Source organism: Poecilia mexicana, unplaced genomic scaffold, assembly GCF_051168715.1.
Source record: "Poecilia mexicana isolate PSO_F unplaced genomic scaffold, ASM5116871v1 scaffold_23, whole genome shotgun sequence".
Classification (NCBI taxonomy): Eukaryota; Metazoa; Chordata; class Actinopteri; order Cyprinodontiformes; family Poeciliidae; genus Poecilia; species Poecilia mexicana.
In genome coordinates, this window is record NW_028263392.1 from 7,684,566 (window position 1) to 7,710,968 (window position 26,403).

Consider the following 26,403-nt stretch of genomic DNA (forward strand, 5'->3'; position numbering starts at 1 on the left):
GGCTGGGGCCTACAGGCACTTGCACGTCTGAAATAATAGCTGGGTGTGAGTGTGTACAATACGCAAGACGAGTTTTTCTTGTTTTTAATTTGGTAAGTTACTTATTTAGACACATAATAAACAACACAGTTTAAACAAAGGAGCATGGTAAAGCATGACGAATGATAATAAAAAAAAAAAAAACACTACCAATAAGTGATAAAGTTGCAGTTTCTTTCCATTTTTGCCACAAATGAATCTTTGAGTTCACACACCTAGTCCCAGCTAGAGTGGTGGATGTAATGGACACATGAAACAGTCCTAACAACTAAGAGACGCCGCCTTTTCCACAATATATCAAGACTTTAATAATATCATGCTGTGACACTTCTCTGGCTGTGAGCTAAAATGTAAAAATCTCGACAACACTGATATGATGAATATAACCACATCCAAACATTGTAGTAGAATATTATAGAAAGCTATTTTCTCTGTTCAACTATTCTACAGGTCTTGGAGGTTACGGTGGAGTTCATCTGTGGTGGTTCTGCTGGAGATTATTGTCTTCTAAACCTTCTCAGTTTCTGAAGTCCTCGCTTTGTCAAAGTTCGTGTCGGGAAGTCCACTCTTATTTTTCTCTTGCGTCGAGTGGTAAAAATGGGCTTCTTGTGCTTTTTCACAAGGACTTGAGCCCTCTCTGCAGATCACACGGGTTGCAAGAAGCATACTGGAGTCATTTACAGCTTCAGTCACTTTACCACCTTTTACACTTAGCTGAGGTATCTTCCTCCTCTTGTGCGATCAGCGACTTTTAACAGTAACCCTGGTTTGAAACGAGCTCCAGTTCAAGAAAAGCACAAAAATGTTGCATATTTGCACATCTCCAGCCTTTAGAATATGTGTCTATAAATATAAATCTCCATCGTAGGGAATTTGACAAGTAGGATCCCTGGTGTATCATTATGAATGTTAACAGTTTATTTAATTTTGTAGAGAAAATCTTGGGGGGAGGGAGGAGCACAAACGAAGTTTTAGACTGGTGTAGTGCATCAAGGTGGAGGCAGCTGGCCAAAAACGAGTGGAATCAGAGGCTGAGTCAGCACCTCGACCACTCGCCACATTCCCCAGAAGATTCACAAGGACTGTCATGGTGCCGAAAGAGGCTGACATCAGGGAATGCCTTCGCTGTGACGTACGATTCATGCCGGCTCTGCAGTAAGAAGTTTGCATCCACTCTTCACAGGCCAAGTGTGAATTTTAGAGGTTCAATCTTAATCTAGATATGTTTGCTAAGGTAGAGGTCAAGGCTTTGGGTTACCATTCAGAAATGTCTAGGTAACCTTTCCAAAACGAGGCTTGATGTGTGTTTGGGATAGCTTTATAGTCCTAGAGAATTAAGAAACTTTTTAGTCACAATGACAAGAAGTAAGTTTGGAGGAAAAAATACAGTACCAATTGTCAAGAAAGGTGGAGGAAGCATCATGTTGAGGCTCCGTTTATGTTTTGATGTGAGTGGGACTGGCAGAAAAGAAGGACTACCTCTAAATACTTCAACTTCTTAAAACCTCTATTTTGTATTCTAATCACAAAGCCCAAAATGAATGTGATATTCATGATCGTGAGTGGATGTTGACTTCTTACTACAGCAACGTTTAAAAAAACAAAAAAAACAAAAGTGGCAGCATAACAGGCATCCTGATGGAATGTTTCTACTCTGAGATTAAAAGTACAAATGTACTTTAGGTCTTGATGTGTCTAGTGAAGGGAGTCCCTTGGTTAATATTTTATTCCACCACACAACACCTTGTATTGACTTTCTCTCTCTGTAGAGAGGAAAAAAGCAGATTGTTTGCAACATTGTTCAACTCCAGGTTTTACCTTTCAGCCGACTTTTACATATTCAATCATGCTTTCATTACCAAATCTCCTGTAGGTATTTTGCAATAAACTGTTGTGCTAGAAAGAAGCTTCCAGATCAACGGTACAGGTTCGCTGTAGGGTTCGAGAGTCGCTGGTGAGACGGAGAAAGCTCATGCTTTGAGTTTTTAAACCGGAAATCTCCAGGTTGGGATAGAAGAAGCTGCTGACCATGATGATGATGATAACAGTAGGACTGTGCAGTTCTTACAGGAAACCTTAAATCTCAACTCAAGGTGATCGAGTGCTCTGTCCAAAGTTTGTCCCAAGTTTTAATAAGTTCTTCATTAGGACCAAACTTTTTGGAAGTCCATATTCCAGCAGCAGACTTTTGTCAGTTCAGCAAAACATGTCTTCGTAATGTTGTGGAGAATCTTTTTGGTGTCTAAACAACAAATCTTACCTTTCAAAAACAGAATCTTCAAAACATCGTCCTTTCCCACCCAAAAAGTTTTTCCACTAGTGACAATGGAGAGGGCCCTGGAGACGCAGGTTTCCTGTGAGGTGTTGGGGGGGAATCAGAGGGACTCCCCGTTTACTGAGCTTCCCTCTCCTCGGGATACGGAAGAGTGGGAAAGGCTCTTTTCCGTGTTTTCTGAGCCGGAGCCGTTTTGGCTGTGATGGTCGGCCGACGAGGCAGAGCTGGAGGAAGGAGTGGATGTGGACGAGGGCTTGGCCTTCTCCTTAAAGTCTGTTATGATGACCGTGAGGTCTCCAACTGTCACCTCCAGATGCTGGGCGCTGCTCCGGTCAATATTTTTTAATCTTGGCCTAGTCGGGGGACCAATGCGTAAACAATGTATAATCCTTAGTTCTAGTGCAAGGTTCATACTGACCCCTAAAACCAGAATTAACTTGTTTACCTCATCTTCTTGTGGCTGTTCTTCTTGGGTGCTGGCTCTCTTTCACTCTTGTCCCTCTCGACCCTCTCCTTCTTTTCCTTTTTGGGCTGTGATGGTAAAACAAACTGCTGCGTTACTTGCTGCTGGGAGACGAGCTGGGAGACGGGACGAGGCTTCCTGGTTGTGCGGGAGGAGGGTAGTGAAGAGAGACATGAAGCAGCAGAGAGAAGAGAGATGTGTGGCAGATTAATGAGAGGGAAAATCACAGAGAGCACATGACCTCTCGCTGGCCTACTGCTGTAATGAAGAGCTAAAAAAGCCTGTTGGTACTAGAAAGGACGGCACTGCTGAGTTTTAATGTTGGCTCAAAATGGCATATTAAAAATGCACGAGTGCACACGTTTCACTATCCAAGAGGCATAAAATTTCTGCAGAGGTGTTTTAAAACTCTTGCAGGTTAGATACATGTAGGATAATATTGGTTCAGGTTAATTCAAATGGAATTTCTTTGAATTTCCCTTTTTAAATTTGACACTTCTGCAAACTCAAATCTATGGATTTTCTGCAGCAGTTTTTGTAGCATTCTATACATTTGACAGCAAAAAAAAAAAACAAAAAAAAAAACCTGTCAAAGGCTTTGGCAGGAGTCAGGTCTCATCTATCTACTGAACAAATCATCGACCAACAAGGTTAAAGGTGGTTTCTGATTTGGCAGTGTGGAGCTTAAAGGCAAATTCACTGCTTTCTGATATCTGGAAAATTTATTTTACAAATTCTAAAGCACAGTATTAACCGCTGACATCTTTATTCTGTACTTGACTGGTACACAGTGCTTGACTTACAAAAATTATCTACAAACATTATTTAAAATTTGTAGCCAGTTTTCCTTCATACTGTGAGCCTAAATGTAATCTGAATTACTAACCCTACAAACTAACTCACATTTAATAGTGAATTTCCTTCGACATACTCGTCTGTTCTCTTCTGAGACATCGATCAAAGTGTCCTCTTAGTTTGGCTAATTAGCCAATTGCATTTTGTTGCTAGGGAAAACTAAAACATTTAACCAAATTAGCATTGTCTTTGAAGTTTTTCTCCTGCCTGGAATATGCAGGTAAACCAGTAGGTGGTGGTAATGAATACCAGATGTTTTTTGCCAACCGCCAATAAAAAAGTCAAGAAGAAGACAATAAGGGAAAGTGGTGATAAATTTGATCATAACAATCTAGGGATAGCTTACTCCACTTTGAATGACAATGCAGAGGATTTTACAAATGACCGGTAAGCTGCAGCTTCTGTTCCTCAGCATGTTTTATTTGTTTTGGCTATTAACTTATTCTTCTCTTTTTCTATCATTTGGTCTTTGCTGGTAATCAGTTATGAATGTTGCTGCTATTTTATTTAATCCATATGTTCCTCTGGTTAGAATATTGCTAATGCTGCTCTGGATAAATGTCACTAAGATTTCTTTTTAATTGTTAATCATGTTATTAGTCATTGTCTTTCTGAGCTTCTGCTACTATCCTTATGTTTGGTTGATCTCGTTTGCTGGGTAAGATGGCAGTTCTGTTGTAGTGTTGTACAAGTTGAAGTCCTGTTTGCTAACTGAAATCTATGAACATTCATATATAAGATTTACCTGAGCTCCTTGTAAGATAAATCCAATTGCATTGCTTGGTCTAAATTAGTTTTGTGTTTTTCTCAGTTTGGACTATTGCCTATTGACACCGATTAACATTAAAAGTTCTGTATATTTTGCAAGTTACTGAAAAGACTTTTTACTTTTAGCTAATTCAACCCTTTTTGCTGTATGAAGAATTTCCCTACCGGTCATTTGAATCCTTACACTGGACTAGGAAGGGAAATCTAATGGCACATCAGCCCCACCAATAATTTTTGACATGTACTTAGAAACTGGAGAGTTGCAGATTCCATTTTTAGACCATTGTATGCTTCCTAATCTACAAGTTGTTCCTTGAATGCACCATAAAGTTGTAAGTTTGTTTTCAGGAATGATTTTGGTTTGTGCTTCCCAAAGCAAACCTGGACAAACGCTGCACAAACGGGGGTGTCATTTATTTTGACAATAGTGTCTTTAAAAAAACAGATGCAAAATTGTCCACTCAGGTGCATTTATGCACATCACTGCAACAATGAATGTAGATTGATGCAAATATGCCAAGTGAAATGTAGACTGAGAGCAGTGAGCAGTTACAGGACTCAACCTGAGAGCAAAGTTTTTCCATTTCTGTATGCCAGCCTTTTGATACATAGATATATTTACAACTAAAACACCAATAGCTTTATTTAAAATGTAAATTTAATGTGGCATCAAAACAGTTTTTATATTATTATTTCTTTACAATTACTAAGTTTCCCTAATCTAGAATTGGTAAATGTATCAAAATATGCATCTGATTTAAGCTCACGAATGCTCTACCACAGCAGCTCTACCAGAAACAAACTGCAGACTTTGGTTTCATGAAAATTAAATGGATATTTGTAGCTGCCAAATTTAATCATAAGGCTGGTAACACAGAGTAGCCGAAACCATCTGCAGTGTCGGCCCTTTTGGACAAGTATTGCAGAACCCCGGGCCAGATTTTGACCAAAATGAGTCTCTATGGCCCGTTCGGCTTAATGCAGCAGCTTTTGGCCATTTTTCGCAAAAGGAGGGAATATGCGGTCAGCTGTCTTCTTCAGAGGGGGGAAATGGTTGTTTAGCGATTCTGGGGTGACCTAAATTTAGGCACAGCTTCAAAAAGGCTCTTATTAGCCTTTTCTCAGACTTATCAGTGTCTTTACAGAATCAAATTTGGTACAAGCAAGGGTAGAGTGAAATGCAAATGGGTCTCTTGGCCTACATAACTGTCTTGATGGGGAGGAGATGGTGAGATGCTTTAATATGTCTGTCTTGTCAGCAAGATGCAGCAAAACTGCTGACATCCTTGTTAAACTAAAGATAGATGCCTTCAAGTCTTCAGAGCTGTGAAGAGTTTGAAGCTTTCTTTATGTTCAATATTCCTGCAACAATGAAAGACGGTGCAATAAAGTGTGATTATATGGAATTCCTTTGTTCAGCAATGTAATTTACTGTCATTACAGACCCATTAAGTCTATTACTCCTCATTAATGCAATAAATCAGAGAACACTAAACCGTGCTCTACTTGCTTTAGAAGGACATGCTTAACGCTGTCACAATAAGCACTAAATCAATCGCATAATAAAATAAAATCAGCACGATAATTTTCCATTTGGACAACAGTCAAAGACTTACTCCCCTTTAATATCGTTGAAAAGCCATTTTGAGAAACGCAGCCAACATTTGACACCCAGTATAAAGTAGTTAACTTGCACTTTTGCCTATTTTTCCCGACTAAGCTGAATGTTTTTTTTTTGTTGCCATAGAAAGTACACCTGGTCCATATTATCTATGTTGAGCTGTGTCACTTTGTGACAAAGCCCGCAAGCCTTTTCAGGGTTGCCGCTAGCTCTGTTGTAGCAACTCTGACGTGATGGTGGTGAACTCACTGACCCTCTGGCTGCCTCAGTTCTTTTAAAGAAAACAAGCAAGGAAATGCACAGCCGGTGTCTTATTGTCCGGCTTGAGGTATTTTGTTAAAAGGGTTTGCGTCTGCTTGCCTTCGTATCAACTCTGAGACGGTTGCTATAAGTAAATGGAAGGAGGGGTTGCTGCGAAGTCAAAACCTCAATGCAATCAGCTGATGTATTATTAGTATGAAGGAAGGCAGCCAGTCTAAACAGGACTGGCTCTGGTAACCCAATCAAACGGTGTTTATCTTACCACTTAGGCCCTTCCCTGAGCTCTCTCTGGCTGCTGACTAGGAGTCCGAGAGAGAGAAAGAGAGAGAGAGAGAGTTTATCGATTCCGAAAATAATTTCAGCACATAATGCTAACAGCTCATTCTCTTTGACAATATTGGGTGTTGGATGAGTAGTTGGGAGTCAATATCTGCTCCACTCAGGCAATCAATTCTGCAACAGTTACACATGTGGAAAAATTGGGATGTTGTGAGGAGAAACCAAAGACCTGGATTTCAGAAGGGAAAACTGGATGACAAGACTTTTCCAAGCAAAACCGCACAGTCTGTTTAAAAAAAAAAAAAGATTCTCCTCCAAAACAAGGGATTATTTTAGAATAAGGAGATGGTTGGAGACCAACTTGCTTTGTCTTGTAGCATGCGCAGTTGAAACAAAAAATCTGGACCCTCACATTTTACTGACAGGGAACTCTGGCTGACCTCATCCTGAATATGTTGTGCACAAACACACATGCTATCTATCACTATCTTAGTGTGGGTTTTCACACTCCTCTCCCTCCTTCCGATGCACTCACTGACCTCACACTCTTCCTCCACTAATGGCCTGGGCTGGAAACAGATGGTAACTTTATTGCTGCCGACAGACTTATAAACAGTGTGTGTGCACATTTACCTGGCACAACACATTTTTAAGCGTCTATTGTGATCGTTGAACCGTTCTGATGCAGTTATTAGGTCTTTCTGAGTTTCGTAACATCTCTTCTCCCCACAAAACAGTGCCAAAGTGGTATTCCTATGCGGTGAAGGCCATTTGATAGTTTTTTAGCATCTAGACAATCTAATGTTAGTGAGTCTACAAAACACAGACAATTGTGGAATAGAATATTCTAGATTAAGTAGATCCCTTAAATTAGATTTTCATAATCAGCAAAAATGTCAATGTTTTATTTGGTACATCAACCAAACCTTGTTTAAAAACCAGAAGTAAAGGAATTGTCCTTTTGAATATTATTTTCAAAAATAATTTAAAAAGGCCAAAACAGGCCTGCCTTTGTTTTTGGAAAAAGTGTGTGTTCAAAAATTAAATTGAGCAACAAAATCTGAAGTCGGGACATATTGAACCCTTACAATTTAAGTAGACGTATGAAAAAAGGCCTCCTTATCATCTTGCCCCTAATGTTCTTTAACATCTTTCTGGATTTGCCTGAGGGTGAAAAGGTTGGAATGTAGGAAATTGATTGAGCCTTGAAGGTGCTGCTTAGAGAGGTGTAGCTAACCCTACACCATCGTCCTCCTGAGAGATGCAGATGTGTTTTGCACTACTACTTGGATGAAAATGTATTCAAAAAACTAGCAGAAGTGAGAGTTAAATTTGAGGTAAGCTTTGACCCAAAACCTTCATTATAACCAGTCCATATGTTTCTCAGCAATGTCGGTAACAACTGAATACCTTGTATTTCCGGGCCCTCCAGTCAGGTTCAAGGTCTGGACTTTGACAACTGGATAAGGATGTGAACCTGCTAGCTTCACATTCAATCATTCTCAGATCTTTGCAGGTTAATTTGCTTTTCATGGAACATATATTTCAGTGTTTTTCATCATTTCAGAGGCTGTTCCTTTCTTTGTAAGCCAGTGAACTTAAACAAGGGAGATTCCCTCTATTGTATATACTAAAAATGATTAATCTATGTAGCTTTGCCTCAGTGATTTAACTGGAGTTAACACACTTAAGCCTTTGAAAATGAACTTTAAAAAAAGCAGAGTAACAGGAAATAGATAAAAATAGATCTCCACAAAAACACCATCCATTATGTAAACTGTATTAGGGAGCAGCACATATGATCCTGTTTCAAGGGCTAGAAAGGAATCTTTCTACACTGCAAGCAAACTTTGATCTTTTCCCCCCCGCTGATCTGTTGATCTTTTAATGATTTGGATCTAAAGCATGGCTCTGCAGATGTTTCAACTACGAGCCATAATTTGTCGAGCACACTGTGACGAGCAAACAGCCCTCGGAACAGCTGTTGGTCTGCATGCACGTATGCAGCACGGTGGTGGGCAGCTAGAAGGAAATCTCATCTCGCTATTCAGTGATGATTGTGAAATGGCATATTTTCCACCCGGTTGATTACCTTCAATGACGGCATGTGTGTGTTTTGTCTTTTTTAGCAGCAGGTTGCACGCTGCTCCTGGGAGCTCCTCCAACCCGATGATTAATGTCTTTTCCTGCCTGTACATGCAACCATTTTGTGTGTGTGTGTGTGTGTGTCTGTAATACACAGACAGATGGCTCTCTGTGTCCTTTGGTTTATGACACCTTCTGCAGCCCACTGACCACACTGTGCTGCACACAATCCCCTTCCTTCACACACAATGCGTCATGCATCAGTGTCATAATCAGTGATTACAGGCTTATCGGGCAGCTATAATTTTTGAGCTGCGCTGATGTGATAACAGCTAGCTTCATTGTCCGAGGTGTACACTTTCTGTCTGTACAATGTGTGAGCGCTAATACCGGCAACCCACACTAACGACCCATCTGCGACACTAAGCAGAAAATGTAATCACGGCATCCATTTATATTCAGAGAAAGCCAGCACAAAAGAGAAGTGGATGTGTTTAATAACACTCATTCCTCAATGACTTGAGCCTCAAAAGCTCGGCAGAACAATGAAAACAAACCAAGGAATTTATCAGCACCTAAGGGGATGAAAACATGTGACTGTCTGAGACGTTATTCTCCGCTAACATCACAGTTCTGAGTAATTGGAGAGAATAACACACACACACTGGCACTATAAAAGCAGGCAAATGGGGAAAACTGTGGCTTGCATGCAGCGTTTCTCATGAGAAAAGACAACATGTGCAGAGGCATCTCATTAAAACAGAATACATCTTATTAAGCTTATGTAATATTCAAGCTTTCTGGGAAAAGGAATTAGCTGCAAGCCATAAACACTGAAATCAGTCTGAAAAAGCATCTATCCCTATAGGAAAGCAGAACAGACAGAGGCACTAATCTCCAACTTATTGTACACATTTTTCCATCTGATGAGAATCCGTAGGCCTTTTCACAACAATTTTGAAATAAATCCACCACTTTTGCTCAGTTTTACATTTTCACACTAGGCAAAACGGTGAGCCTCAGGACAGAATCCTTGTGTGTGTTCAAATACTTACAGCATGGTAGAATCACAGAGGTGGAAAACGCATATTTGCAGTCCTCTGATTTGGTTCTTCACACAAAAATAGGCTTCACTTCCGCCCTGCCACTACCTCTGCTCACAAAACGCAACAAACTCCACCCATAATTCCCCCTCCATTTTATGCAGCAGAAAGTTGATATGAAACGAAACATTTCCACCTGGGAAATAATGGGCTTTTGATTGGAGTGTAGGAAAAAAACATTTATGTACACCATGAGGAAGGCAACAAAAAACCTTTACAGTCAGCTGGTATTTTGGTTGGTAAAAGTTGATATGACGCAGTTCACCTGTCCATTGCTTATTTATAGATCAGCAGAATAAATTGCCAAGAATATTACAGTGGCAGTCAGTGTTGCGTCCAAACAACATGATTTTGTTCCTGGTGCTATAAATACTTATGAAGTTACAACCAATTTTTTGATTTTGCCTCATTAGAGAAGTTGAAAAAAGGCTGAGCTAAAGTTGTCATTTGGTTTTAGGGCAGTTAAATCAGCACTGCAAAAAATATTCAGAGATTTTGTCAAATTTTTCAACAAAAAAAAAACACAACATTACCAACCTTAAGGGGAAAACAGAAAAACAAGTCACTTTGTTTTGTTTTTTCTTTACTTTTTGTTTTTGCACCTTCACTGTGTGGGTGAGCTTTAGGGGGGGGAAAAAAAAGCCAAATACTGACAGGCTCCCAGTCAGCCAGAATAGCTTGTGCTTGTTTAGGTGGAGCTCTCGAAAAACCTGCACATCAGTCATTCTGTCAGAAAGGCGCCCGAGGTTCAGTTCGACTCTGGGGGAGAGGAGGAGAAGAAAAAAAAAAAAAGAGTAAAGAGCAAACAGCAAACGCAAAGAGAGAGGGATGAGCACAAACAGGAGAGGACTAACGGGAACACGAGCAGGCTCACTGTCCTGACCTGCAGAATGAGTCTGTAATGTTGCAAAACAAGATCTGAAACGCTCAGCCCGTCGCTGGTGGCTCCGACTCGTCAGCTCACTGAAATGTTACAGGTGACGTTGACAATGGAGAAGATTATTACGCCACGTAACGTTTTGTTAAGAGTTTTTAGGCCTTAACACTCCCTGTCGGAAGCATTTATTCCATAGTTGGCTTTGATTCCAAACATAAGACCAGAGGCCTGTCTTTAAGTTGCTTAGCAGCTTTCCATTAATACTCAGACCTTTGGAATGAGTCATCCTGGCCTACATGGTTTCATGTAGGCCTTGTGACTTGCTCAAGAGTCTGTGTAACAGTGTACTTGTTTCTTTGTCCCTCATTTATTGAACAACACAACAATACTACCGCACCATGACCTCCATATTCAGAGTCTGTTTTCAAAAAACTGGGACTGAGCCCAAGCACTTCCAGGAAGATAAAAATCTCTCCCGCTTTTTCTCAGCAAACTGGTAATTTAATGAGTGCCTCGTCCGCTGCCGCCTGTACGGCTCCTTTGATTAAATACTGTAAATGAGAAGCTAGCAGTAGAGGAGCAACGCATTTTGCTGTATTAATTTGCACAAATGACTGCGTTCGGTTTGCAGCAAGAAAGTCATTTCTCTACCACTTCAAATTTAGAACGGGGATTACAGATCCTTGCAAAAGTATTCATAACCCCTCAGATTTTCCTGTTTTGTCACGTTACAGACACAAGTTGTCGTATTTTATTGAGACCAACACAAAGTAGACTACACAAGGGGTAAAAATGCTCTTGCGAAGTCACTACATACCAAAACGTTCTGCCTGCTGCAGGTTGTGCTTCGTTAAATCTGACATCTGAGCTGCTGACGGCATTAGTGAAACATCAGCCAGTTCCCACTTTGTCAAAGTGTCATCTGCAGACACCATTACCTCCGATAAGAGTCCAGTTCTGCTGATGTGTGCTTGCTTGGATGCAGTCAGAATCACAGGCTCGTCTCGCTGCTTTCAGTCAGCAGACAGCTCTGGACCCCCTGCAGCAGATCATCTTCCCACGCCACTGGAATCCAGGCTGCAAGATGTGCTAAACTCTACAAGATGTGCTAAGCTTTGCTTGCATAAAACATTTATCCTGATGTCTGGACTAAAGTCTACAAGCAAATGCTTTCATATCTTTTTTGTGATATTTCGCGTGTCAACCCAGTGCTGTTACTGTGTGAGTGGCCGATTTAAAGTCCCATTAGCTGCTGTTGTGAGATGCTTCTTCTGACATGTGCACACGCTATGCCCCTGTCAGACAGGAATTCATTGCTTTGCAGCTACGGCTCAGTCATTCTTATTTAGTACCAAACATAAAAATCTGCTTACCTTCAGTGAGCTCAAAGAGAAATCAACCCTTTTGAAGCGTTTGGTCACTAATCTCTGTGCAGCCTTTTTGGCACAATCACATTAGTGTCACAGTATTTCTGCAATACTTTGGTTGCGAAACAATGACCTTCAAAGAGATCCTTAGCAGCAACCTATTTAAAGTAAATGTCTCTAAATATATATCTACATACATACTTAGCCAAAGTATGAATTAAAAACAGAGTTTCTTGAAACTTCTGTTATGACTTTTTTATACTTATGTTGTTCAGTATATTTTGCATGATAAGTGACTGATTTACAATTATATGTTAAGCATAATTTACATGATGATTATTATTAATTGTATTGAACATGATTGTATATAATTACAAAGGTGAAGTGGAATATATTTAAGTGTGAGACATGATTTATTTGAATAGAGGAAGTCATTTATTTTGAAGAATGCTTAACAGGATCTGGTTCTGTTTTGCCACTATCTTGCTTTTGTTGATTTTTGGTTGCTAGGTTACGAACAGCTGTTGCCGTTATAAGCTATCGCCGTTTTTTTCTCTTCAATAAAAACTGAACAGAAAGGTTCAGTAAAAGACATACGAGCCTCCGTCTTGTTTGAAGAAGCTTTCACTCCGGAACAACTTCTAACTGGGAATCTTTCTGTTTCTCTTGGCTATAAATGACATTTCAGTCCACTAAACAGGAAAGGTTGCTTCCGTCCTCCATTCACAAATGTTAACATGGAGTTTGCTTAAACCAACTGAGATTTCAACAGAAACTGATTTCTGTTGAAATTGGTTTTAGTTGAGACCAGGACTGAGCTTTAAATTCAACAAACACTCCATGTGGGTTCACTGTGAAGCCCAGGAAGAACAAGAACATCTTTGATGCTATAGGCCTGGGTCACTTCTGCAGGACATAAGCCCCTTGTTAAAGTGCATGATTCATAGACTTTGAAGTATCAGGATTTTTAGAATCTCAAATACTGTACCAAGAAAAATCTGTACTAGTATCCAAAACACATGAACCGACACAGAAATGGTCGCTACATAGAAACACAACCTTCTTTCAGTTCCCAAACCCAAATACTGGCACTAACTCCAAATAAACTTTGAAGGCAACAGTGTGAAAGACCTGAGGATGTGCAAAGAGGAGAGATTAAAGATGCATGTCTGCTCCAAACATAGGAGATGTTATTGGAATTTGTGGTTTGGAGGGGAATTCTCAGCTGTGTCCTTGCCAACATCCTTAAGAAGCAAAACAAAAAAGAGGGGGAAGGCAAATAATGTCACGTTTGTTTTTATAAGGATCTAGACGACTTCTTGGCAGCGCTGAAAGCTACTTTTGATGAGTCGATGAAGTGTCCTCTACATGGCGACAGCAACATGTCCGCTGCTTCAACCACTTCCAACAACTGAACTCCAGCTTTTTTTTTTTGCCTCTGTGTGTGTGTGTGTGTGTGTGTGTGTGTGTGTGTGTGTGTGTGTGTGTGTGTGTGTGTGTGTGTGTGTGTGTTACCCTGCAAATATGCATGCAGTCATGTTGAAAATTTGCATGATGGGCGCATCTGGGCTCAAGTGCGTGCATGTGTGTGTCCCTCCGACAGCAGGCTGATTAAGCTGTTGCATAGTAATGAGCTATGGCTGTCTGTCTGGCAGCTGCTCTTTTTACAACAAAGCCTCCCACTCGCACATACAAAGAAATAAACGGAATCATTACACACTCAGGGAAAAAGAAAATAACCACAAAGGCCATCAAAGATCCATTGTCTTAGATAGCGTAATCACTGGGAAAGTTGTGCTAATGCAGGAGGAGAATTAGTAATTCACTCAAGAGGGAGATCATGGAACGACACACACACACACACACACACCATGTCCCATGGCAGGAGTGCACTGCTGCACTTCCTCTCCTTTATCCCTTTGTATTGTTTTTCCTTCTCAAAGAGAATCGCTCAGGAATAACTCCAATTCCCCGCTTCCAATTTCTAGTGTGAGGGAATATATCTGCATGAACTGTGCACCTTAATGCCATCGACGTGCGGGTATAATTACCCATCTATCGAGGGTGTGTATATTGTTTTGAAAGAAGTCGGTTCCCTGTAGGCATGGGCGAGTTGCAAGGTACATCAATGTTTTAGTGAAACGGTTGCGGTATTAAAAGCGCAAGTAGTTTCATATCTTTTCCTAAGGTTTGAAGTCCTTTTAATGAGAAAACAGAGGAAAAGTCTGGAGTTGACTTTCCAGGCAAAAAGTCTACCTAACTTACCAGATGAGATTTGGTTGATTATACTCATCTATGGATGAGCAGAATAACACTGTCATGGTATGATTACATTGAGGTAAAATAGGCAATTTTACACAAAAGAAGCATACATCTATATTATCTGTAGGTATAACAGAAGAAACGTTTTTCTCTGATGAAGCTAACAACATATTATTGAAGATTTTATCCATATATGGCTGTTGCTACATTTGACTTAAGAAAAAACATACCAAAGAGAAAAAACATGCATAATTTTTTAAGACTAAATTATATTTATATAATTTATTTTTATTTTTTCTAGCATAAGACAAGTATAGCAATCCATTTGGATAGAATCTGGAGTTGACCATTCTTTATGCTATTATTAGCGTTCCGAATGTAATTTTAAACCAAGGTTACATCGGGAAAAGGTGTTCCATGTCTTGCTCATTTTCTTCAACTGGAAATGTTACCATGCAGCCAAAATTGTCTTAACTTTACTAGCAATAATTACGAAAGCCTTCTTTCAGACAGATGACCACCAGTGCACATCCAAAATGGTCAATGGATTAAGCTATGAGAATAGTGAATTATCGAGACACTGTTTTTAGCTATTTTTCCAACTCATAGCATCCTCATCCAGCTAAAATTAGCCCCGAGAAAATCCCATCTTAATCCTAGAGCTATTTGACAAAACTGACAAGATTTTTGAAGTCACAGTTTTGGGTATGCTTTACAAGATTTAATCATAAAAAGGTTACCAGAAACCGTTTTGTACATCACAATGCATTAAAATTTTGTTTTAAATTTGCAATAATAGTCTGTAATTGGGTTAAGCAATGTTGAATAAAAATAAATCAGGATATAAAAACGTAATAAATAAATAAATAAAATTAAAAAATCCCAATTTTGTAGACCTGGCTCTGCCAAATAATCAACCCCACCATTTACACAAACAACGAAAAAACTTTAAAAAAAAATAAGCCACGTGGCCCACAACTATTAACTATTTTAAGCCATATTTGTATTTGGAATAAGGTTTGAATGTGTTACTAATGCTTAATAAAGAATTTTATTATCTATGCATAGACACTAAAAGAGAGGTGATCGTGACAAAGTGTCGTTTTGATGTAAAGGGGTGGGGGGCAGCCCAGCCATCCATCCCTCCCTCCCAGGGGACCCACTAATGCCCACCCAAACACATAAAACCCTAATGCCATATCCATCGCCTTACCTTGTTGACGTCCCCTTCCTCACATCACACATCATGCACTTAAAAGCCTCTGCCGTGTTCTTGTAGGTGCACACGCTGCAGTCCCAAAACCCCTCGTCGGAGGAGGGCTTCGGTTGACGCTTCGGCCTTTAAAGACAATAAATGTGGAAATGAAGGAGAGAGAAAAAAAATAGAATGAGTTTATAAGCAAAAATGAGGGGGATAAAAGTGACTTCGGATAGCGAAAGCAAACCTCTGGTAAAAGCCTAAAGGATTCAGGAAACCATCATCTGCACGCGCGCAGTGATCTGACACTGTAATTGCCGATGAGGTTTTTTTAACACCCGACCGAGGATACATGGCACGCGCTCATACACGAGAAGGAGAGGGAGAGACCGAAAGAGAGAAGCCCATTTTTCCTCCCCCCCCCCCTCCGTGGTCCGTGGGCTCGCCTCTAAGTCCGCTCCCCTCCCCTGGTTAAAATATTTAGGACGCGCTGCTTACCTTGTGGGGCTCCGCTTGTCGCCCATGCCAGACCAGGGTTTATCTGGAGGAGCTGGGACGAGCAGAAGTCGTGTTATTTTCCGATTATTTCAGGAAAGAAGCGATGCGCCTTTTACCCGCTCGGCTTCCAGCTGTCGTGGAAACTCCGCTTGGGAAATCGCCACGTGACTGGAAGTGGCCAATCAGAGTCCGGTTATTTCCTGAGGCTGACATTCCTCCTCTTGATGAATAATGCTGCATTCAAGGACACTGTGGAAACTCCTATTAGTGATTCGTCCTTGTTAAATTGTACCGGAAACGAATTGCAGGTGCATCTACATTGATGAGAAGTTAATTAGTTGCATTATAAAAGTTAAGCTCATAGTTATTACAAAATCACTGTGCACAGATTGATATGTTTCAGTGTTGACGGTCAGCGCTTACAGAAAATGAAAACCCAAAATGTGAAATGTCTGCCTATTGTAAAATATGTCTTTTTTAACCTTTCAATGCTTGGTTTTACTGCAGCAATGAAGCATGGCATGGAGATTAGGTTGATTACCAACTTAAAATGCAGAATTTTCTTTCATCTGGAAACACTGGACAGCTAAACAATTCAGTCACTTTTCTCTTTAGCTCAGATAAGATGCGTCAGATATTGTCCATTACAACTTATCCTTGATACATCGGTGGGTGGAGTCGAGTCACCAATTCCAGCCGCAACAATCTCCTCGTGCTTCAAAGTCCCTTCAAGTACACAGTTATTACTGTTTTGTTATGCATGTCTGTATACCTGAATTTTGCCTTCCACTAAACTTTCCAATAAGTAATGTTTTATAACACTGAGTTTGCAGAATTAGTGAGTAATTCTTACAGAAGTGAGACATAACATGTCTGTATCCCTTTTCATTGTTTTTATGTAATACTTAAATTTTCTGAGAAAGTGATTTTTTTATTTTATGTCACTCTGCATCTATAATCCATATTCAATCATTTATAATATGAGTTGTTGGATTAAAAATGGCTTTTGAAAACAACCTTTAAGGTTTTGCTTTTCATAAGCATACATATACAGTTTTTTATTGGTGTGATGTACTATTCCAATCTTAAATATCATGTTGTCATTAGATATCCTCACAATTAACAGAACTAAATAATTGAAAATTGAAAACGGCATGTTCCTCTTTCTTCTTAATTAAATTCTTAACCTTGTTCCTGTTTCAAGCTCTAAAACAACTGAGCTAATTTGCCAACTGAAAAGCATTTTGAACATTTTTCTTCATGGTCGGTTCAGCCAAAGTGTTAAGAAATATATCTTTCTTCCATTCCCCAAATGAATTCAACTTTTAATTAGCACCCGACCCTGACAGCAATAAATATGTACGGTACAGACACACATAAGCAAAGATAGTTTTATTAAGAAAATATTTGAAGAACATAAAACATGACTTCACCAGAAAACAATTTGATAAATATGTATGCGGTTTAAAAGTCTGTGTATTAGTCACTCAGTTCCTCTTCGTCACTGAAGTATGCGCTCTTTTTAATCCTTGGTTTCTTAGAGTCTGAGGATGTCGAGGCATGGGCATTGTCCTCTTCCGCTTGCCTTTTCTTTTTCTTCTCCTCTTCCTCCATGTGAGCTTGCTGGAGAGACGCCCCAGAAACACAGTTTGTTAGTTGACATAAACTATGTTGTAGAAATGTCTTTTCATCAACAGTTTTGTAATTCTTGCACCACATAAATGCTGGTATGCTAAAATGTTTGGTTGGTGACTTTGTGGGAAGGTCCCAAACTTTCGTAGGGCAATGTGACGTGATTTTTGGCATTTAAAGTTTTTGCTGTCTCTAAATATAGTTTCCTTCTGAGATTGACCAGTTCTTAGCACCATCCATCATTCCATCAACTCCAACTTTCTGGACAAAAGAATCCGTCGTGTTTCCCTGCAGGAACGAACGGTACTTTGAGGGTGAGGCACAGTGTTAATTTTTCTGCACCAATTGCTTTGTATGTAGGCCAGAAAGTTCAATTTTGGTCTGATCTGACCAGAGAACCTTCTTCCACATGTTTGCCACATAGGTTGTGGTAATCTTCAAATGGGACTTCTTAAAGCTTTCTGCATATTTTTCTGTCTTTTTGCCGTACTTCCATTATGGCAAGATTTTAACTGAAGCGAATCTAGCAAGAGACTTTGGTTATACACATACTAAGTATAAATATGTTATACATATGGCAATGCTGAGAATTACCTGAAAAGCTATGGCTTGGCTTAAGCTATCCAGGGCAGGGTCTTCTCCCTCCTCTTCACTTTCTTCATCTTCTTCACTAATAGAAATGTATATATATGGATATATATAAAAAATAATATCTATAACAAGCTATACGAAAATACGGTTATTCACTATAATACAATTCCTACATATGCTCAGGTTGTTGAGGCCTTTTCTTCTTCTTCTTTTCTTTTTTTTTTGGTGGTTCCCTCTCGCCAAGCAGGTTTTTAGGACATGCATAGCTCAGATGTCCCGTTTCCTGTGATGAATAGGTTGAATTTACAAAGTGCGTTCCTACAAGTCCGCCTTTCCCAAAGTTACGTGTTCACTCACCCCACATTCATAACATTTGGTCTTGTCCGTGTAGTTCCGTCGCCTTATAAACTCTGCTGCTCGCCCGTTGTCTATAGCGATACTGGCTTTAACTGTTCTGCCAAATAACTGGGAGGATAAAAAAATGTCCTTTATGCAGTTAACGTATTAAAGAAACATTGACAGAAATATGTAGTTTATGCAAGCAGTCACTCAGTGTTGTTTACCTGTTTGTTGTTCACTGCTCTTGCACAATTGTGAGCTGCTTCTCTATCCAAGAAGAGGACAAACGCCACTCCTTTACTCTGTCGGGTGAATTTATCCTTAACTATTGTAACCCTGGAATAAACAGCACAGAAATTTTGAGCAGATTAAATGTTTTCTAACGCTACAAGCCAGACTTTTCTGAAAAATCAATCCAACTTGAACTCAAATAATTGGTTGGCTATACAGTACTATTTCATAGTGGTTCTTTTTTGTTGCTCTTTTGCTACAATTATGTAAATTGTTATGTATTCAAGCTAAACGCATAACTTAATGTTTTTGCCAGAAGCGTCCAAGTGTAAATGCATCTGGTGACATCAAACAAGAAACGATGGAGGTCAGGGAAGCCTGTATTACTCAAATTAACATTCAAGTTACAAAAAAACAAAAAAAAAAACAAACATAAGGTCATAATATTGTTAGTACTTCAGGAGGACTGCTGCATTGTTCATTACTCCCTATAAAAGTGACCAATGGAATAAATTAATAATGATCCCAATCCTACTAGTTTGCCTCACCATGCATCCACTTTCAGAACAGCTTATATACACAAGTAAAAAAAAATATCTGACCATTTGGCAGTCAAAAAGAAAGAAGCATAGAGATGAACAGACCAGGCTTTCATAGTCTATCCAATTCTTTGGTTTCTTTGAGGTGCCTTGTGTTGCAAGGCATTTGGCTCCAAACTTATGGTACTACCAAGTGCAAGCAAAACAGAATTATTATTCATTTGTGTTTCTTCAGGATAGCCTTTTAAAAACTTTGAATTTGGTAAATTCATGCAGGGCAAATTTATATTTAAGTGCCCTGTATTTAATTTCAAATAAAATGTTGAAATTAACATAGCATTTCAATTCATGTGTGGAATGGTTATAAAACAAAATACAAAAAAGGCAATACTTACTTTACAACTTTTCCATACTTTGTGAATAACTGCAACGACGCAGGTATGTATGTTAGTGTACAAAAATATTAATTGATTAAAATATATAGATTTTAACTGTACTAAGACTCTTTGCATAGAAGGATTTTCAAAAAAGTCAGATTACCTTGTGCAGGTCGCTGTTTGTCAGAGAGAATGGTAGATTTGATACATAAACTGTGCTTTTGCTTGGAGCTAAACCCCCACTCATAGTGGACAGACTGTTGATGCAAAACAATAATTAAAAAAAAAAGAACATAATCGCTTATCAATTTGAATTCAATGTTGTCATGTGACTTTGTGCACGCAAGTGAGTTCAATGCAAGACTTACCTATGTGGATGTCACTAATAAATCGCAGTTTGGTGATGTCAAAACAAGAAAATGGTTGTGTTTCTAAATAACGAAGCTAACAGAAACAAAACGCTGCCTGCTCGTCGCAGCTTGATGACGCATTCGTCCTAATAAATACGTCTTGTGTTGCAACTCTGAAAGGCTAGGCTAGCTAAACGGTGATAAGAGGTGAGACTGTTTTGATATTTTCCGCTCTGAGAAATAGCTTTTGTACTTGTTTTTTAAAATACGGTTGGTTGTGCACGACCAGAAGTGCTGTAAATATTTGTTTTGGGTAATTTATGCGCTAGTGACTGAAAGCTAACCTGCACTTACGTCAAACAAAACGTGCGAATGTTTGCTGCACAGACTGGTTAGCCGAGTTAGCTCTTCTTTATCTTTTATTCTGCATTGAGTTGGTGTATTTAATACATTAAAACCAACAGTGTTCTAATAATAAATCGCTGTCGAAGCTAGCGGGGCACAGGGGGGAGGTGTTCTTTACGATATTCCAGGACAACAAGCCCAAACGAAATCGGTCAAGTCAAACAGAAACTAGTTGTTTTTGTGGTAAAATAACACTTTATAAGCTTCACATTGAATTATCTTGCGTTCATGTTGTTTTGTTGTGTTATCAAACGTTCTATCAACGTATGTTTTTGTTTTCAGATAAAGATGTGTGCATGCTTTCTTCAGAAATGTTTAGCTATTCCATTTATGCCATTGAAAATCTCTCCACAGATTGAAGGTCGTATTTCCCGAAAAGCAACAAACTTGAAAAGTAAGTAACCAACCAAGCCTTTATAGTAGAGGCACCATTTAAGGGACAAGTAAACAAAACAAGGGTTGCATTTCACAATCGCTGTCTTTTTCATTTTATCAAAAATACTACTCCAAACCTGTACACATGTAAATTCTATTTTATGTAATAGACAAGCAAAGTGTTGCATTATTGTGGAGCAGGCTAGGGAATCTGGTGACAGTACAACTACAGGTGGTGGTGTTGTAACAAAGTACTGTATTTTGTCACATCATTCACAAATATATGGATTGAATACACATGGAGAGAATTCTGTCAAGTGTTTTATTTTTTTGTACTTTTGATGGTTATGGCAAACTGATAGTGAAAACCAATGTTATGTTGGAAGATTAGAATATTGTGGTGAAGTTAAATCAATCAATCAAGTTTATTTGCGGATTATTTTCAGCAGCAATGCGGTTCAAGGTGCTTTGCATACTAAAAACGAAGAGTGATAAAGAAAACACCAGGCAGTCAACAATTGAACAAGAAATGCATTTTTGATGAGTGCCATCACCAAAGTAATACACCTCAAATATGCTGGTCAGTGTTTCATTTATTGTGGTTCAAAAGCAACTTTAAACTGGCAGGTTCTTAGGCTCGATTTAAGGGAACTTCAGCTGTTTTGCAGTTTTCTGGAAGTTTGTTCCAGATTTGCGGTGCATAGAATCTGAATGCTGCTTCTCCGTGTTTGGTTCTGGTTCTGGAGACGCAGAGCAGGCCAGAACTAGAAGGCCCTGGTGGTCTGGACGGTTGATGCGGCAAGAGCAGCTCTTTCAGTGATTTATAAAGTAACAAAAGTGTTTTAAAGTCTTTAAAATAAATCATTTGTCGATTCTATATTAGAAACTCAGGTCATATCCTAATCTAATTTACTCAAAACGTCTCTGTGTGGGTTAGCAGGCTACACAAACATAACTTGACAGGCATCCTGGAAACAGTCTGTGGCACAGTCTACAAGGAGGGTAAGCCACAAAAAGTCATGGCTAAAGAAGTTGGTTGTTCAGAGTGCAGCATCCAAGTGTATTCATAGGAAGAGTGGACATGATGGCTGCATTTGTGTGAAGTAGCATCTAAACCAAATATGACAGAAGCATGTTAACTGGGATTTGGAAATAAAGAACTGAATTGCTCAGTGGTTCAATATCGGGATTTGGAAATAAAGAACTGAATTGCTCAGTGGTTCAAAATCGGGTTAAAATAATTTTGCATTTAATTTGCAAACCAAAGTCTCAGCGTCTGGAGAACAAGTAGACAACCACAGAATCCACATTGCTTCAAATCCGGAGTGGGGTTTCCACAGTCAGTTGTTGGGGTTGCCATTCAGTCTGCTGGTGTTGGTCCACTGCGCTTTCTAAAGTCCACTCAATGCAGCCATTTACCAAGAAGTATTAGTGTGTCTCTGTTGACAAGGAGATGCTGACTTCCATTCCCGGCAGTGGTAGGGAATGGCACCTGAAGCTGGCTCTGACAGCAGGGTGTCACCGTGCCTGACTGACCAGCAGCTGGTCTGACCTGAACCCCTTAGAGAGTTTGAGGTATCGTCAGGAGGAATTTTTATTATTTTCATTATCTCTAAGCCATCTTCATCAAAATTACAAGAATTAAATGCTTGACACATTTCACTCTTACACATCTATGCAATGCAAGTTTCCCTTCTGAAATGATGCGATGTCTTTATGTTGTCTCTTCACAGTGACATACAGAAGAGACAGAAGTATACGGGAGGTGTATGAAGACCGCTTTATGCAAGAAAGGCCAGTAAGTGTGTAGAGACTTACTTTTTAAAATTTTTTTTTATATTTTTGCCCTTTTCATTCGGAGCAGAAGTCGCAAGCTTTGTTTGTTCCAACAAAACCATTTTTTAGACAACAAAAGATATACTTATTTATCCATTTTATTTTTTCCCAAGAATTCTTACTTTCCACGCTTCTGCGCAGGGTACGTATCCAAGGGCAGCCGGAGCCGTCGAGAGGAGAGGCCCGTTTGGCAGACCGGAGGACGAGTACGGTCGAGGCGGGTATGAATACGAAGGAGGTCCCCGTTTTTACCCGAATGGAGGCGGCCCTCGAGGTTTCCATGACGATCAGAGGGGCTATCCAGTGGAGGGTCACCACTTTCCTGAGCGCAGAGCAATCCCACCAGCACGAAGGGTAAAAATAAGACAATCCCTTCTTTTTTGCTTTACTGTATCAATGTTTGCTTTGATAAAATGTTGCATTATTGAGGTTGGCATTAGTGTTTTTTTGTTCAATTGTTCTACCTTTAAGTATTGATGAAAACTAAATTGCATACAAGACCTTAATCTATTGCATTTCTTTTTTCATTATTTGTATTTTTCAAAACTTTTTTGTAGGAAGACTTTCCATACAGAGTACCGAGAGAAGACCCTCATGCGGGACGATCTTTGGAGTTTGGGTAATTATTTCTCTTTTTGTCTTTTTCTTTTTCTTTTTTTTTTTTTGCTAAAGTCTAAGGTTGTTTGCTGTGATTTCATTCACTACACCGGCCTGTTTTGTATTTTGAGTATTGAAATGGTGTACACATTTTGTGAATTTTCCATCTAAAGACCTCATTTCTGCACCACAATGATAAGTTAGTCATGAATACCAATGCTCTAAAATTTCATTGATCACCCGTTACTACACATTGGCTCACACAGCAATGGTAATATTATTTAGGGAATTTTAGTTTGGCATTGAAGAATCTAAAAGTCCTTTAACTGTTCTCACTTTATCGAAGATCAAGTTGCTAAGGGCAACAGGAACAGGAGGGAACTCCAAACATTCCTCTCAGCCTCCAGAACTTTTCTATAAATAAGTTGTTTGTATTTCCTTCCCGTAGTGTTTTAGCGCAACAGCGTCCATTATGTTTTTAATTAAAATAAAATGTTTATACTTTGTAATAACAGAGAAGATAAAAAAAATTACAAGTGAATGAACTGGCAATGCAGAAAAACTGTTTGCATTATCCTTTGAACGCCATACAATTTTAATGCTGCCGCAAATCATATAATAATATTCCGTGAAATTTATAAATTAAAATAAGGCAGGTTAAAAATCCAGACTTGTTTTGTATTTTTCATTTCAAAAATCATCTTAGAGTTTTGCAACCACTTATCAGGGTTTTTATTCATTCATGTAATTTATATTTTCTCCCTTCAGTGCTCGTGTACCTCCACCTCCCAGTGTGAGAAGCCAGGGCGTTTATCCAGCTGCCAGATCGCTCCCAGAAAGCGGGGAAGACACATTAGTGCAAGCCATCCGCAACCTGGACAGAGGGTATGAAAATCACCGACCTGGGAATCCGTTTCTTAGCACCGTCTCAGACTAATTTTAGAAAGTCATTAGAGGCTGAAGACGCAACGTATAGGATAGATGGTTCAATATTTTAATCCAAAATGAAGTTCAGTACATAATAGTAAACGCTAGATGGCGACTTTGCACTGCGTTTTTGACTAAATGGAACCGTGAACAGAAATTGTGGCAAATCACTGGATCTGATATCAAACGAGAACAATTTCCCAGTTTCCACTTGAAATGTTGGAATACGACAAATACAGAACTAATATACGTCTCTCATTCTTCCAGAGAGGACAGGGATCCTTACAGGAGGAAGGCAGCCCTGTTTCCTCCCCTAAGAGAACGCTCCCCTGTCCGCCGCGAGGTGGCCCGCTCCCCTCACAGTCGCTCCGGCTCCAGCGTGAGCAGCAGAGGCTACTCACCGGACAGGGCGAAGAACCTGCCTTTTTCCACACAGCAAGGCAAGAGTATGTACAAAACATGATGCATGTTTATATATAATATATATATATATATAATATATATATATAATATATATTAAACCTTTTTGAAATCAGGGTTATAAATAGCTTCAGGAGCAATTTACAATTCTTTTCACCATAAGCATGTCAAGCATTTTCAATAGAGATCAAATTACATTTTCAAAAAGATTGAATCCATGTAGGCATCATTTAACAAGAAAAATAACAAACAAAAAACAAACTTTAAGTCAAAAAAAAAAGTACATCCATTGTTTTCCATTTCTTTTGTTTGCCTCTCCTCATTCTGTGTCTTTGACTGACAATCTGGCTGATTGGCTTTTCCAGATTTGGACGGTCCAGAGAGTCACACAGGTGTTTCTGAGCACCTCTGGGGGGCGCTCTTTCCTCAGAGCGGACATGACGTTTTGGGTCTGTACACCAACTCACGTGAGCGAGCTTGGACCTGGGTGATGTCCTTTCTTTTGCATCCTTGTCGTGCACAAAACACGACGAGGACTGCGGCAAAGTTAAACGAATTAAAAGACTTTCTGGAATCGGGACATTTAGTGTAAACATTTAAAGTTAAAACACCAACCCAGAAACTAGTATGTGTTTCACCAGGTCTTAAGCAAGTTATCTCATGAGTTTTAAATATACAATAACCTAGTGGGGGGTAATAATTAATTAGAATAAGGAAATCACCTCATCTTGTTCTTGTGAGGTACATTAGCACATTTCATTGTTCCTACTCATTCAGTGTCGTTACAATAGTTTTAATTCATAGAATTATTTTTTTTTTACATTTTCTTTTTTGACAAAATTCACACATTTTACCCACCGACAGATCTAATGTAAAACACATGAAAGTGCTAAGGTATCTCTTTATGTGCTGCATGATTTTTTGTTTTCTTTTTGTTGCCTTCAAACCTTTAACTTTCCAATTTACTCTGAGAGCTGGTTCTATCCTGTGCTTTCCATCTCACCTTGAGCTTTGCCCCTGTGAAGTAAGTCTTTGATTCATTAGTATAGGTGCTTTCTTTACATTGCAGAACAATATTGGTGTGTTTTGGTAATGATTTAACTGGTAGGGGGTGCATGATTAAATGACCTTAAGGCGGAGAAACGTGACTAAACCTTCCATTAAAGGGACTGGGTCATAGTTGTTTGGGGGTTTTTTTTTTCATGTTGGATGCCCCAGTTATCATCCTCGGCTTAGTGATTTTACGGTTTGGTTTTCCTGCAGGGTATGAAGAAACTTATACTGAGTCCAAGATTATTGGTAAGTAAAGTTCAGTCTAGTTGTTGGTGACCAACTTGGCCTGGACTTTTATTAAAATTATTACTGATGTCTAATGCAAGAAAGCCCAGTTTAGCCGTTTTAATTGTGCTTTCTCAACTCATTATTGTTTGAGGTTGGAGGATGTGGCTCCAGTGCCGTGCAAAAGTATTTTTCAACCTTGGAACTTTTCCACTTTTTATTTTGGGATTTTTTTTTGTTTTTTTTGTGGTAGACAAACACAAAGTCTCCTACGATTGGCCTGTACTTTACTCCATCCTAGTTCAAGCTTCACTGTTCTGCAGCTCAATGCTGCCACTGCCTTGTTTCACAGCTACTGTGTTCAAGGTGCTTTGCATCTTTGGGTTTCCACCACACATGGTTTTAAATGCATGTCACAAAGTTCAAATTCCTCTGACCAGAACACTGTCCATCGCATGTTTCTTATCCTCTACAAGAAAAGGGGCAAGAATACAACTATTCTTGCAAAAGCACTTGTTGGAAAGAAAAGTATAAACAAAATAAAATACACATTTC

General features: G+C 39.3%; 3 protein-coding genes across 10 annotated transcripts in view; 1 reads left to right on the forward strand and 2 right to left on the reverse strand.

Annotated features, from left to right (window-relative positions):
- Nucleotides 1-26,403, forward strand: part of pphln1 (periphilin 1) — a 67,683-nt gene that overhangs the window by 29,349 nt on the left and 11,931 nt on the right. The window contains exons 1-9 of one of the 8 annotated variants that reach the window (XM_014970638.2): nt 20,134-20,217; nt 20,770-20,809; nt 22,524-22,588; nt 22,768-22,980; nt 23,184-23,245; nt 23,992-24,108; nt 24,418-24,596; nt 24,936-25,019; nt 25,834-25,869. In XM_014970638.2, coding sequence (XP_014826124.1) covers nt 20,809; nt 22,524-22,588; nt 22,768-22,980; nt 23,184-23,245; nt 23,992-24,108; nt 24,418-24,596; nt 24,936-25,019; nt 25,834-25,869 — 757 coding nt within the window. In that variant the 5' untranslated portion in view covers nt 20,134-20,217; nt 20,770-20,808. Of the gene's footprint in view, nt 1-20,133; nt 20,218-20,769; nt 20,810-22,523; nt 22,589-22,767; nt 22,981-23,183; nt 23,246-23,991; nt 24,109-24,417; nt 24,597-24,935; nt 25,020-25,833; nt 25,870-26,403 lie in introns of those variants that run through there. The other 7 variants (XM_088003375.1, XM_088003374.1, XM_014970645.2 and 4 more) reach the window with 7 other exon arrangements.
- On the reverse strand, nt 70-16,145 carry yaf2 (YY1 associated factor 2). Its single transcript, XM_014970719.2, has 4 exons — nt 15,952-16,145; nt 15,469-15,594; nt 2,760-2,915; nt 70-2,667 (listed from the first exon to the last, which is right to left on the reverse strand). Exons 1-4 carry the CDS (start codon nt 15,975-15,977, stop codon nt 2,415-2,417), a joined length of 561 nt encoding a protein of 186 aa, XP_014826205.1. The 5' UTR covers nt 15,978-16,145; the 3' UTR covers nt 70-2,414.
- zcrb1 (zinc finger CCHC-type and RNA binding motif 1) lies at nt 17,329-20,139 on the reverse strand. The gene is made up of 8 exons (XM_014970702.2): nt 20,029-20,139; nt 19,824-19,917; nt 19,679-19,707; nt 18,738-18,849; nt 18,532-18,639; nt 18,348-18,457; nt 18,178-18,253; nt 17,329-17,574 (listed from the first exon to the last, which is right to left on the reverse strand). The coding sequence occupies exons 2-8, from the start codon at nt 19,905-19,907 to the stop codon at nt 17,431-17,433; spliced, it is 663 nt and encodes a 220-aa protein (XP_014826188.1). The 5' UTR covers nt 19,908-19,917; nt 20,029-20,139; the 3' UTR covers nt 17,329-17,430.